This window comes from Heliangelus exortis, chromosome 23 (genome assembly GCF_036169615.1).
Source record: "Heliangelus exortis chromosome 23, bHelExo1.hap1, whole genome shotgun sequence".
Taxonomy (NCBI): Eukaryota; Metazoa; Chordata; class Aves; order Apodiformes; family Trochilidae; genus Heliangelus; species Heliangelus exortis.
In genome coordinates, this window is record NC_092444.1 from 7,648,302 (window position 1) to 7,662,574 (window position 14,273).

Here is a 14,273-nt window from a genome sequence, read left to right on the forward strand (position 1 = left end):
AAGAACAGATCAGAAGCAGCTCCAGAGAAGCAGCTGAACACACAGGAACACAAACCCACAGCTCTAGACATGCTTCCACTCACATCTTGCTCTTTACTGAAATGGTGAAAATCTGCAGTTCCAGTTATTCCTCCCCAGCTGCAGCACTGAACCAAGTGAGAAATTAAGCAATACTTACCTCTCCCACAGTCATTTTCACTCCTAACTCTCAGTCAGGAGAGGAGCTGTGTGCATGCAGATGGGATACAGGGCAGGAAAAAGGGAGGCAGTGATTCCCCCCCTTCCCACATTTGGTCAGATGGGATTGCTGTCGTTGTCTGCCCTGCTCTGCCAGGGGGAGGAAGTCTGGCAGATCCTGTTCAGCAGAGTTCTCCCACTCGTGGGGCTCTCTCTGCCTCTGCACTGCTTCCTGGCACCTGTCAAGGCTATCTCTGGGCTGATGCTTTCCCCAGGAAAGGCACTGGGCAGTCAGTGAGAGATCCTCTTTTTCCATGTGCTCTGCCTCTTTCCTCATCCCTGTGCCTGACAAGCTTGTCAGGAATGGAGCCCATGCATGGAACATGATGGAGAGGTGACACAGAGGGGTGAAGGAGAAAAACACTGAGAAAAGAACTATGAAATTGGGAAAAAAAAAAAAAAGGTGCTTTTTTTTTTGCTGTCTTCCCTGAATTTAATCATTTTCCAGTATTTTAGATCAAAAAGCAGACAGTTTTAGTGCAGTGATTCCTGGACTCCTTCTGGTTACAGTTGATCATTAATCAGTCCTGACAAGGCTTTCCTGTGTTACAGTTTTGGAAGAAGCATGAAAGCTGCAGCAGCCCCAAACCCTGCTGTAGCAAACAGAACCGTGGTGAAGGGGGTGCCAGCAGGAAACAAAGACAGATAAATCCCATGGCAGACCATGGTGAGGCAACCTAAACATGAGGGGTCTCAAACCCAGAGAGAAAGTTTTTCATTTCTGGTTGTGAATGATGGAGGCAGTGGGAGGAACTCCAACACTGACCTCATGGAAGTGTCTTGTGCCAGAGAAACACTTGGCCAGGCTTTGGAGAGTGTTTTGTTTTGTCTCCAGAACGTTCATGGGGTTTTTCTGCACAGCCATGTGCAGGAGGATTGACACTGAGATGCTGCATCTGTCCTGAACAGTCTCTGCTCTCTGTGCCAGCTGCTTCCTTACATCCTTCTAGTCCCTGTTGGGACAAGAAAAGGGACCTGCTGGTCTCCAGATTCTGACTGTGAGGTGGTTCAGAATGTGTCTTTATTGCTCTAGAGAAACCTTCTTCTGGAAATGGAGCTGTTCTGTGCATGCTGATCACCAGGGAAGGGCCAGCATCCACCCCAGCATCTTCCCCAGCCCGCAGTGCCAGGAGACCCTGCTGCTGGAGCACTCTGCAGTTTGGGCTCAAAATGAGAGAATTCCACTGCTGCAACATTTGTACTCCAAGAAATCCCAGACAATATTCTGCCAGAACACATCTAATAATAAACTTGGCTCTCAGTCTCTGCTGTCTTGATGAGACAACCCCAAAGGTGCAGCACACCCTTTGGCCACTTCATTTTGCGTGGCTAAAGGAGGGAGAAGAAGTGAAATGATGAAGGCAAGCACCAAAAAGCCCCATCAGCTAAAAGAGAAACCAAGGAGCTGAGGTGAGTTCCACTCACAATACCTCCACAGTTCTCACACAAACCTGATCTGCCAAGTGCCAACAGGAACAGTGGAGCTGGGGTAGATGAGCAGGCACCAAGCTGTGCCCAGCAACTGAGAACGAAGTAGAAAAATGCCAAAGTTATCCACACCCTGACTCAGCTGCATGACACCTGTAATTGCATCAAGGCAACAGGGTTTTATCTCCTAACCCTGCTCCCCCTATTTAGGTAGGACGTGTTTAGGAGGACCTCATTATTAGGAATTAAACCAGAAGGCCGAATGAGCTCTGAACCTGTGCTAAAAATCTTTTATGGGCTGAATAAGTCTGACTGATTGATTTCCTTACTATAAGTTTGGGTTTTTTTCCCTGCTTCTGGATTCCTAAGTATCTGGAGTGCAGCTGTGGCTTGGAAGCAACTGCCAGAACATCCCCAGCAGTGTTTGCCTGCTGCAAGTGGCTCAGGCAGGGCCAGGAAACAGCAGCAATGGCTACAGAATGGCTCATTGAAACAATAATTTTTATTTTGTGACAAGGTCTCAAGCTCCTAATAACTATTCCTGGTGTAAAATTTTTTCCTTGCTCCTTATCTCTCCCCAAGGTCCACACAAACCCCTGAAAACCAATCCCAGACTTGCACATCCTGGCTGCTTTATACCTGCTGGAGGATTTCCCACTGAGTCTCGAGGGGCAGAAGCACATCAGCATCTTCTGGCTTGACCCCGTGGTCCTTCCCAGCATGGTTTGTGCTGAGACTGAAACAAATTGCTTCATGCATCCTGTCTTCCAAAGCAGCCCCAGAGACAGGATGTCAAAATGATCCTCAGCACTTAAAAGGGCTGGGAAAGGCTTTTCAGCTTCCCCAGTAAGATACATTGTGCCAGTAGATCTGGTCAAAGCCCCAGGTTTCCACAAGGATCTGCTGAAACATCCTGGGAAAAGAAAAATGCTTCCCCTGCCTCCTCCCCCAATGTCTGTCACAAAAAGTCACCTGTGATGGCACAAAAGGGGACCCACAGCTGGCCTGTGCCTATAGCAAATCCTCCACAGATTTTAATTGTATTCTGCTCAGCCTCATGCCCTGGAGATGCCAGGGCTTTGCTGAGCAGCTCCCCAGCAGCAAGGCTTTTTGGAACATCAGATCCCGAGTGCTGGCTGCTTTTGTGACACCCAGCAGATCCATGTCCCCTTCTGCAGACAAGGAGCTCAGAGCCAGCTCCCTTCACACTACTGGCCACCTGCCCTTTCAGTTCCCAAGTCAGGCCTGTCACCTTATCATTGTGTTATCTAAAACCATCTTCCTCAGGCAGGTTCTCACTCCTTGCACAACCTGCAGGGAGACAGGATGGGTGCAGGGGTTGGCAAGCTGTGCTCAGCCCCCTGCACATCAGCTGCCAGTCTGCACAGGGGGGCAGAGCAACCACAATGTTATTGCAACACTCCACAAAAGGCTCCAGCATGCTCCAGCAGCCTCCTATTTGGTGCCACACAGATTAAAAAGTGTTGACAAATTTTAGTACATGGGCTTGTTACCCAAGAACAGGAGCAGAAGGATGCTTTCAGGTGAGTGGGAAGAACTAACCTTCCTGCTCAGCATTTAATTGCTGCTGAATTTACAGCCACAGTCGGGTCCAACCCCACTGTTTGCCCACATTATCTGCCACTTTTTCCATGAGCTCATGTGCTGGCAGAGAGGGTAAATGCAAAGGAAAGCCATGACAAGCAGCAGCAACATCCCCTGTGGCACCGCGTGTCCAACGTGGCCAAGTCATGGCTCTTCTGATGAAAATTGGCTCTTGTGCTGGTCCAACAAATGTCCCTGTTTTTCCCACTGAGAGTCAGGGCTGGGAGGATGGGGTGTAGCCACCACACAACCTGGGAACATTGCCCAGACTGCCTCTGCCCTGCTCTTTGGGGATGGGGACAATGGCAGCCCCAGCACTCTTGGTGCCACCAGCAGCTCTGCAGGGGTGGCTGGGCTGAGGTCAAAGGGAAGGCAAAGACAACAGCCTTGGGAGGTGATTTCTGGCAGTCACACAGAATGTCTGCATTGTGCCAGCACACACTGATCCCCTTGAGCTTTCTTGTGTGACGTGACCCAAAATTTCCATGACAGATCACACCACCCATCATGCACTCCCCCCCCGCCTTTGCCTTTTTCAGCCCTCACCAGCTAAATAAGATCAGATCTGGCCAAAACTCCAGTAACAGATGCTTTTAACCAGAAATGCCCTTGCTTAGGCTGAAGGGATTCAGCCCAGAAGCAGCACCCATGGGTGGAAGGAGAGCCTGCAAGATGGCCATGCTGAGGAACCAAGACCCTGGTCAAATCCTGCATGCTCTGTGCCACTTCCACCTTGTCCCGTGGTTTTGTGGGTGCTCAGTCTGGACACAAAAACTGGGAAGCCAACTGTGTACTGCCTGCCCAGCACCCGTGGCTGTAGACACAGGTAGTAAAGAGCAGCATGTCCAGGAGCAGCTGTCCCAGAGCTGAAGTTCTCCATCCAGCCTGGATGGAGCAGAGTTCACTGGGATCCTCCAGGCTCAGCCCCACAGCACCATCTCGAGGTCTGGGCACACAGGAGAACAGCAGAACAATCCAGATCATGCAAACAGTGTAGGAAATTGAAGGAAATTCCATCCTGGAAGATGACAGCCAGCCAAAGGGAGACCAAAAAACCTGCAGCCAACCAGCTATGCACTTCCAGAGGTGAACTCAAGAAGCACCATGGTCCCGACTGGCCCAGTTCTGCCTCCTGGCCCCACATTTGGAGCAGCATCTCACAAAACCACAGCTCACACTCCTCTAGAGTATTGCTGCACAAATTCAACTGAAGGTCTTGTGGCACAGGTTACTGCAGATAATCTGAACCTGAGGTGGGGAGAATGTGGGCATTTTTGATGGGAAGAACAAGTTTGGAAAGGTGTGGCTCTGGTGTACCTGAAACCCAGGTTCAATTGCTGCTTTCATTTTCTCCTTTGTCCCTCTCCTCTGCACAGCTCTCATGGGTAGTGCCCCATCCAAGTCCCAGGGGAGTGTTCCTGGGAGGGAGATGCAGTCTGTGTCCCATTCTGACAGCATTTATGTACTGGGAAGATCAGGGGACAGAGTGAAGGAGCCCTTGGCAGGCACTCCCCGATTATTCTTTCATTTAATCACTTCCATTCATTCTCACCAAGTTTTGCAGCAGGGCTGGAAACAATCAGCAGAGAGCAGAGAGAAGGGAGGTGAAGGAGGACAATGGAGATGTCCCCAAAGGCGTTCAAGTTACAACTCAGCAGTCAGCAACAGCAATACAGAGAGAAAAAGAAATTGTCCAGCACATATGTCATTGGAATGATATTAACCCTGCAGATCCCTGCCAAATTATCCTGGAGAGTTATGCACATCAAACCAAGCACGTGGGGAAGGAGACTTCCCTGGTGAGATGGAGAGCAACAACCACTCTCCTAAGAGCACTTTGCAAGAGGCTTTTTCTCTTAGGAAAAACCAGAGCCCTCTGGGTATAGTGCTTGCAGTTTGCATGGAATGTGGCTGCAATGCACCCTGGAGGGATTATCCCAGGAACAAACCCAGAGCCCCAGTCCCTCCTCATTGTTACCTGGCTGTAAGTGGGATCCTTCTCACAACCAGCCTGGTGCCTGCAGCATCCCAGAGCTGGCAGGGCATCCCTCAGGAGCAGGCAGGGTGCTCAGCCCTCATTCTGGCTCAGCTGGGGTGAGCAGGCAGCCACAGCCTCTCCCTTGGCTGGGACAGAGTGCACTCAACTCCTTCTCATGGTCCATCCAGCAGGTTCCAGCTTCCTTTCCGCTCACTCCCCCCAAAGGAGGAATTTAGCATCCTTCCAATAAATGTTGTGTTGTCCTTGGCTCTAAAGAAATCTTCCTGCTTTCAGCTCAGTTTGACAGATGTTTCTTATTTGCACTGCCCCCAGCTGAGGGCTCCAATAACTGAAGGTACCAGAGGACCGATACCCAGGTGAAAGACATGAGAAATGCATTAAACATATCAGCTAAAATGGCCTAAACATTTCATTTTTGCCCAACTCAGAGGCTTCAGCTAGCAGAGAGCTGGTGTCATGGCTTATGTCTGGGCTGACACTGGTGTGAAGGGCTAAACATGATTAAACACCACTGGGATGTGGCATCTTTCTAGTGATTTCATCATCTTTGGGTCTGTGGTGATGAAAAGAGGAGCAGGGAAGCACAAATAAACACTGTGCCTGACCCAAAACCTTGTTGGGTGGAAATATATTTTAGTGTCTTCTGAGGTCCATCAGTACCAGGTTATTGCCATGGCTTTGAATCACTGACAAAATGTTGCAGAGAAATCAAATCGACATATTGCTGGACTTTAAAAAAAAAACAAAAAACACAATAAACAAACAGTTAAAATATATCCATTTCTGTCCCACTTCATTACCTTGCCAAGCAGAGCTGTGCTCTGACCTCTGGGCTGGAAAAAGCTCTGAGAGGGTTTGTAGGAGGCAGGGCTGTCTTGGCACCTCCTGTCCCCCAGCATCTGTGGGCACAGTCCCTGCCTGGCACACCAGCACAGCAGCTGCCCTCCAGAGCCACTCCAAGGCTGAGGTTATCAAGGATGTCTCTGTACTCTCCACAGGAAATTTAGGATCATGCCAGTTAAACCAGAGGCACAGCACAGTGGGGATGGATTATTGTGCTCCCTGCCAGGGGGGCACAGACAGGACTGGGGTCCAGACAGGGCTGTGTGAGATGAGGGATGTGCTGCTGCAGGGAGGACATGAGCTCCCTGGTAGATTCATTTCCCCCTTTTTATTAAATCTCTCTGTAAAGCCAAATACCAAATTAAATGAATGAATTTTTGTTTTGTTAGGAAGGCTATTGCCAATAACTCTTTGTTTCTTCTGCAGAGGCTGCCATGGGAATGGTTCACTACAATCCTTGTGCCACAGCTAGGTTTAGGAATGCTTGCTTTGTAAAAGCAGTTAGATTAGATGACAGGAGAGCAAAAGAAAAAACAGCTCCAATCAGATATCTGTACCCAGCCAACAAGCATTGCCTCCAGGCAAAACCTTATTATCCTGTAGCACAATACCTCCTTTTCATGAAAAGGAACTTTCTTCTGTTTTTCCTCAGCCTGTCAGACACTTATGACTGTTTTTCTCCTTTTAATTCTTCAAGATGAGACAGAGACTGACAGCAGAAGTGGAGGAAGGGAGGGGAAGGCCACACCAAAAGACAAGAGCAGCAAACACAGCTGGCAGTGTGAGCAATTGCAATTTATTTTTTTTTTTAATGGATGTCTCACTTCTCATGGGCTGAGGCACATGAGATGATCATGTGCTCCTGACTCTAGGCTGGCTCTTCATGAAAGGAACTGGTTGAAGGAGGACTGCTGTATTAGTCCTGTGGATCCAGAACAGCTTGCTGATGCCTTCTCCAAATTTTTCCCTCCTGTGTGTGTCCTCCATACCATATTCCAAGCACACCTGCAAGCCCAGCACCTGGGGAACACAGCCATCCCCCAGGATTTTGTCACTAGGACACAGGGGTGTCAACAAAGTTTATTTGAGCCTGGATCTTTATTTTTAATGAAGGACAAACCAGAGACAGGAAATTCAGTGTTTTGGGGACCTTTCAGAAGGTGGTGTTTGTAAGCACTGTGTACAATAACCTGCAAGATTCTCTGGGAGGCCATAAAGAGGCATGTGTCACCCTCAGCTTGTTTTATGTTTTTGTTGCTAGGAGACAATCAGCTAATCCACTGCTATCTGTGTCCCACGGTGAAGTGGGGATGTAAAAGTAGAGCCTTTGCCAGCCACTTCATCTGTCAGCTGCAGAGCATTTACAGAAAAGAAACTTTTTCTTCTTGAAGCATTCATAGTCATCATTTCAGGGAAGGAAGAAGTTTCTAGCTTAAGGAAAAGAAGCTCAAACCAATTACTTTCCATTTTCCAGCCAAGCAATCCACTAGGCTTGTAGGATGGGCCTAAGCAAACACTGATTCCTTCCTACTCTCCTGAATGCCATCAGAATGATTTGGTCAGCACTTTCACCCTGCAAAAATCTAGAGACATGGTCAAGTATTAAAATACAAACTACATTCCTTCAGCCACTCAGGTTCTGTGATGGGACAATCTCCATTCCTCTTTGGTACATGGAGACATTAAGCAACAGTTTAAGCAAATGAAAAAGAGCAGATCAGTGGCTGTCCCTGTGTTGTTCTTGTCTGTTCTGGTGGCTGCACTGAGTGAACCACTGTCCATTCCCTGTGTTTTTCCTGCTAATTCAATTCAGTTTCATCACTGGTTATTTCTCTGGGTTCGACCAGGGCTCCTGCAGGCTCCCTGGACTGAATATTCAGTCCTCAGAAAGAAAACAGAAATTCCATTTTAATTGACAGTGATAGGTGCTGTGGTAGCCTGGCCACAAGATGTTTCTGATATGCTTTGAGACAGAACAGAGAGAAAACTTCCCTTAGTGGAGATTTGGCACGATCTTTATTTATACATAACACTTGAAATGGTTTTATTTGGGAGAGGGGAAAGCCAGGCAGTGGGAATACACAGCTTGCAGTGATCAGGAGTACACAGACCCCACCAACAGAATTCTACAGAGACCCACAGTGATTTGACAGGAGAGAATCCTGCATCTACCTGCTGTGTTTTGCCCTACTTGCCCTACCTTCTGCTTTTAACCCCAGAATAAACAACCTGACCACAGCAGGAAGGGCAAGGAGCTTTTTTGCTGGTTGCTTACCAGCAGCATTACCAGAAAAGCACATTTCAGAGCAGCTGGCAAGGAAGAGACCCAAAGGTAAGCATTCATTTCCACAGCCAACCCAGTGGCCTGACTCAGGAGCACCAAAAGAAGCATAAGCACAGCTCTGGACATGGGAAAGAGGGGTTGCCAAGCAGGGACAGAACATCTGATGTGCAGGGAAGTGGTGGATCCCAAACATCACAGAGGTAATGACCTACAGACACCTTTGCAAGAGGTTAAAAGCACTGGCAGTCCAACACTCAGGAAAAGCACAGCTGCTTCCTCTAGGCTGGATGCTCCACCAAAGGGTCCTTTCCCAAAGAGACCTCTTTGAGGCACACAGCAAGGGCAGCAGCTGCTCCCACCACCCTTCCATCCCAGACACATGTGCTCTGTGTTCCACAAGAGGCAGAACACAGTACCAAGCCTGGAAACAGTGCTGTGCTCTGAATGCAACAGGCACTGGGAAGGGTCCCTCTTCTTTTAGGGCTGAACATTCTCTTTACTCTGATTTGTGTTTTCTGTGTTTCCCAGCAGGCAGAATCCCAGCCACTCACAGACAAAGCTGCAGAAATTCATGGATCTCCCTTCCTCTCACATCCAGTACTACACAGCCTTCATCTGCAGGCCTCAGGATGGTGGCTCTGGGGAGTGATGGTGGGGAGAGACAGGGCAGGGAAAAGGGGCTGCTGGCTAAGAAAGTGCCTCTGGTGCTGCAAACTCACACCCAGGCCTTGACTTGAGTGTTCCAGCCCTTGGCACATCTGCACAGACCTCCCTCCTCGTACCAGCGCCACTTCACCCCCTTGTACACAGCCCTGCTGCAGGGCTGGAAGCACAGGAAGAGATGGAGCCTCCTGGCCAGGCTGCAGTAGGTAGCCATGGCCACCACAATGAGAGGGGACATGATGATGAAGCCGAGGATGATGAGGGCAGAAGAGCTGTTGTCATCCAAGATGCTCTTGCAGTAGCGAGCAGCTGAATGCAGCACCTGTGGGAAGAGTGAGACAGAGCTTGTCACGGGTGGGGGACAGAGGGGTGGGTAGGAGTGGGTTTGGTTTATGGTGCTCTCACAGACAGACACAACCCTTTCTTCTCTCCAAGCTGAGCTCAACAATCTTCAGGCTACATTACGTGATTAAAACACGTTTTAATCAAGCTTTCAATTATTCCAGCACCACTGTGAGACAAGAGTGCTGGACACTGATCCTGAAGCAGGAAACTCTCATCTTTAGTAAATCATCACAACAACACAGCTGAGCATTTGAGAGGCAGAAACCATGAACAGGCTTCCTGCTGCTGCATCGATGTGGGTGGCACAACACACTGGAAATCACAACAAAATAAATAAAATAAAGCAAGATGTCAGATTCTGCAGAGAGAGGTTGGTCACCCTGCACCTACCTGCTGGCTGGGGACTCTGCAGACTCCTGCCCTCTTTGTCACCTGTCTGTGCACACACTGTGCCCCCTCCTGCCTCCCAGCATCTCTTTGCACTGCAAAAGCTGCCAGGAAACCTCATTCACCCCAGGATGCTGCAAAGCACCCAGCACACCCACAGGTCCTTGCTGAGTGGGATTTAAAGTCCCCTATTCATCCTGGCAGTAGGAGAATTGAATCAAGCCACTCAGTTCTCCATTAGCAAATGCTCCAGGCAGCCCTCATGTCCCTCAGCTTCCTTCACTTTTCAAAACATGACCCATCATTCTAAAAAAAAAAAAAAAAAGAATAAATCTGCCTAATGGGTCTGCAGTGCAGAAATGAGCCTCTGGCTACTAGGAAGGCAGAGAAAAGCAGCAGCCCAAAGAGAAAGGACTGCTCTTGTCAAGCCATACTGCCCCAATTCCCCTCTATGCCTATTAAAGAAAAACATTTCCAGCTAAGATCAACATAGCTGCTTTCAATCCTCATGTACTTGGCTGTACACAAAAACCTTTCCCATCTCCTCAGAGCCCTCAGCTGGAGAGCATTGGGTGTGCAGAGCAGAACTTGAGGTTATCAAGGTGAGGGTCGAGCAGGTCGAAGCTGGAAGGGTTAATTCTGGGTGGCAATCCTCAGACTTTTTCCCTGTTGGGTCCAATTTTGGGGGTCCAATATTTATGACTTTCAAGGACCAGTTTCAGATCATAGGAAAAATGAACTTAGAAGCTTTACAGGCAACCTCCTCTTAAACCTGCCCCAAACCCCCTCCTGTCCTACAGAATCTGCATCTGCTCTGCACCCATGGAGACAGTCCAGACACTTCACAACAGCCCCCACTGCACTGTCTCACCAGGAGAATTGATTAGGTTATTTCTCCTGGAGACTCACTCTTCCATAGAACAGAATTCACTCTACACCCTTGCCTTTTTATATGGGAAAATCCTAACAGCCACAGACTGGCAAAGGAAACTGCTACAGCTGACAGTGAAGAAGGGCTTCAGGACTGTTCAGAACCCTTCCTATCCACTTTTGCTCACTGTAGCCCTTCCAGAGCCTCCCTCTTTACCCTGCTGGGCATCACACACATTTGCATCCCACAGGAAAACATTTCCAGAAGGTACCAGAGCCACAGTGGGAATTTTCTAGCCCAGGCATCTTGCTGTGAATTATGCTTCACTCCAGCAAGCAGCAGCACTTGTGCCTGCCCTGTTCTACAAAACAATTACTGTGACAGATGTCTCCCTGTTCATAAGTTTGCAGGATCAGGAAAAGCTTTTCAATAACAGCAGCTATGAGATGTCATCGTTTCAGGGCAATAAAAACTGAAGCCAAAAATTCTCAGACCAGCAAACAGATCAGTACTGAGAAAACAATAACAGCACAGTCCCTTTGCCAGGGAGCTCTGAGACAGGGAGCTGTGGGATGTCAGCTGAACAACACAATGCAGTGGCTTTATTGGAAGCACATTCCTAGTCAAAGCTTTAAATGCTTGTAGTCAAAATGCTGCTGTGTCCCCAGGGTCAGAGGCATCAAGTGAGCAAACTGGGATTCCACCTACAGGATAAGCACCTTCACAGCTCCTTGGAGAAAATATCATCAGCACTTTTAGAAGTGCAGGAGCAGCTCTCCCAGAGCCTGGTGACAGTTTCTACACCTGGGACACCTGGTCTGACACTGCAGACAGGCACAGGAGGAGTCTCCATCCTTCATGATGGAGTGAGACCTCCACAGCTATCTCCATGCACAGCTCCACAGGAATCAGCAAAGCCTTACTGGGTTAAACTGGAGGATCTGCTCACTCACTCAGAGGTCCCAAGATTGTGTGTAGTTAGATAGCATTGCAGAGATTTCATTAATAGGAGGGGGGAAACCTTTCTACTTTCAATATTTCCCAGGTAAATCCATCAGTTTGAGAAGAGTTAAATCATCTTCCCTCTAGTTCAGATTTTGTGGAATAGGGACACCAATAGCATCCACATTTTGAGAAGGTACTACGGTGTGTGGGGGGTTTTTTCCCCAAAAAGGACTTAAAATAGCTCTTCTAGCTTACCAGACATCATGGTGAGCTGGTCAAACATTTACTGCCTGTGAGGAAACAAGGAGAACTGCTTGTTCACAGCTTTACTAAATCAAGTGATTCTAACAGTATTTATAGAAATAAAGAAAAGAAAAAAAACCCACCAAAAAGAAATATTTGAAAGTAAAAAAAAAATATGGAAATCAAGAGGACAGAAGCTACCAGGAACAGCCATGCACAAGAGCCCTTCCTGACAAAGTCAGCTGATGTGTTGGTGTGAGAAGCTGCACAGCACTTTTGGGACCACATCTGAATGTCAGACTGGCATAAGGAGGGGATTATAGATTCTGTTGGACTTTACAAGTGGTAGAATTAGTCATTAGGCAGATCAAACATGACAGACATTGTGCAGGGCTTCCTGGAATGGGAAGTAACAAGCAGTGTCAGAGCTCACACAGGACTTGTGGGAGCTCCAGTGGAGTTCAGGTTGGCAGCTTTAGGTAGCAGAGGTCACAGAAAAAAAGAGAAATGTTCTGCCATTCAAATGCAAACAACAACTCTGTCAAGCAGGGAATGTATTCACCTGGCCTGCCCTGGCTGCTTGCTGTTTTCAGGGGAATACAACTTTATTGCCCAACCAAGCTTCCATTTCCTGCAAAACTGGCAGAAGGGAGGGATAAAAATTTACCTAGCTCATTTTTGTGAGCACCAGCCTTGTACAGCCAAGAGCCTATGGGTCAGCAGGAACTGCCACAGCCCTGTTCTTGTCAGCCCAGTCTGCACACAATACCTTCCCCCACCTAGCCTTGTCTTCACAGCCCCTCTGGGCTAAAATAAACCCCCTAGGGATGCCTCTGCTGAAGAGGTGGCTGTTAGCAGTCTAAGGCAGCAAGGATTACTTACCTGAGAGTGGCACTGGAAGCCAAAGTAAACCACCACAATGGTAGGGAGCAGCACGATGGTGAAGATAACCAACAGCAAGAGCAAATTCATCAGAAAGACCAAGGAGTTCATGGTGACTACCAGGAGGGTCCATGCCAAGCAGCACCCAGCACTGCGTGGCTCCCTGGGAAGGAGCTGGTCATCTATGTCATATGGTGGGAGGTGGGGAATCATCTGAGACTTCTCTGAGAGGTTTTCTGCTCCAACGTCCTCAATGTCCTGGCCAGACATTCTTCAAGAAGGGTCCTAATCAACTCAAGCTCTTATCAAAAATGGTTTCTTTGCTTGTGGCAACAGAGAAGTTAATTGCAGAGGCTCTTCTTGACTCTTCCACTCGTGGAGAGGAACACTTAACCAGAGATCATAATGGAGTAAGGAGGGAAAGTCTTTTGGCCACCTGCTTCCCCAGCAGGAACTTCACCAGCACAGGTTGTTTCAGAATGTTTTCCAGAAGTGTCCCAACCTCCGTTTCCAAGCAGATGTGGTTGCTGGAACCTGGGCAATAGCTACTGCTTTGCTTTTGAATCCCTAGCACTCCTGAACTTCTGATTGTTCTTCCTAGGATCAAGATCCCAAGAGATCCCAAACATTTGCTGTCTTAGCTCTCATAGGCTGCTTGGTTCCAGAGAGCTCCTGGTTTTAATCTCCTTAATTTTTTTAAAAAATTTAATTAATATTGAGCTTAGGCACTTCCAGGCAGTTCTTTGACTTCAAAGCATCTCTTCATGCTCCTCACCCTGTCCCCAGCCAAATACTCCTCCCCAGCTCCCATCCAAATGCAGTGATGGGTGAAGATAATGCACAGCAGCAGTGTGTCCCCTCTCTGCCTTGCTGGAGCCCTTCCCACACCTTGCAGGGGCTGGAGCAGAGTGTGGTGTGGCTGTTCAGCTGCCTGCAGTCACAAGCAGTGTCTCCCTTTCCCAGCTGGCTCTCAGAGCTCTGCAAGGCTGCTCTGTTTACACAGGTTCTGAAGCTGTGCTCAGAGCTGGCCAATCCTTTACATCCCTCTCCCTGCTGAGAGGGATGTAAAGGGGATGAGCAGTGGCTCCCAGAACACTGATCCCTTTTCAGTTTTAATTATTCTGCCTTTGATTCATTTTCTACAAGTTCTCTCTAGATTAAAAAAAAAAAACAACACAAAACCTTAGAGAAATTTCTAATAATCACTCTATGCCTCAGAAATCTTCTGTTCCCTGCAGTCATCCCTGTTAGTGTTTGCAGAACATACTGATATTTTTGTAGTGAAGGCACAGAAATTATCAGTTATTTCCCCTGCCTCATATGATCAGTATTACTTTAGAATTCCAGTGATACCTGCACATTTATTAATCTTTTAGAGACATCCATATACACATGATCATGGCACTGCAGGAGGGAGAAAACTTCCTTAGCTCCAGAGGAAATTGTGATTTGCCAGAAAGCCCAGCTCACCTCTGTCAGGTGATGCCAAGGAGTCCTGTGTTCCACATAATCCTGTTTTCCTCAGAAAATCCTGCCCTGAA

The 14,273-nt window shown here is 48.1% G+C and overlaps 1 protein-coding gene across 1 annotated transcript; it reads right to left on the minus strand.

The window, feature by feature from the left end:
- Positions 1–8,105: 8,105 nt before the first annotated feature.
- Positions 8,106–13,414, minus strand: TMEM278 (transmembrane protein 278). The gene is made up of 2 exons (XM_071766794.1): positions 12,733–13,414; positions 8,106–9,381 (listed from the first exon to the last, which is right to left on the minus strand). Exons 1-2 carry the CDS (start codon positions 13,000–13,002, stop codon positions 9,112–9,114), a joined length of 540 nt encoding a protein of 179 aa, XP_071622895.1. The 5' UTR covers positions 13,003–13,414; the 3' UTR covers positions 8,106–9,111.
- Positions 13,415–14,273: the final 859 nt, after the last annotated feature.

Bases quoted from the DNA above. Each gene is read 5' to 3' on its own strand.
- TMEM278 (XM_071766794.1), bottom strand. From the start codon at position 13,002: ATGTCTGGCCAGGACATTGAGGACGTTGGAGCAGAAAACCTCTCAGAG. The intron at 9,382-12,732 runs GTAAGTAATCCT...CTCTTCCCACAG, and splicing joins GCTTCCAGTGCCACTCTCAG to GTGCTGCATTCAGCTGCTCG.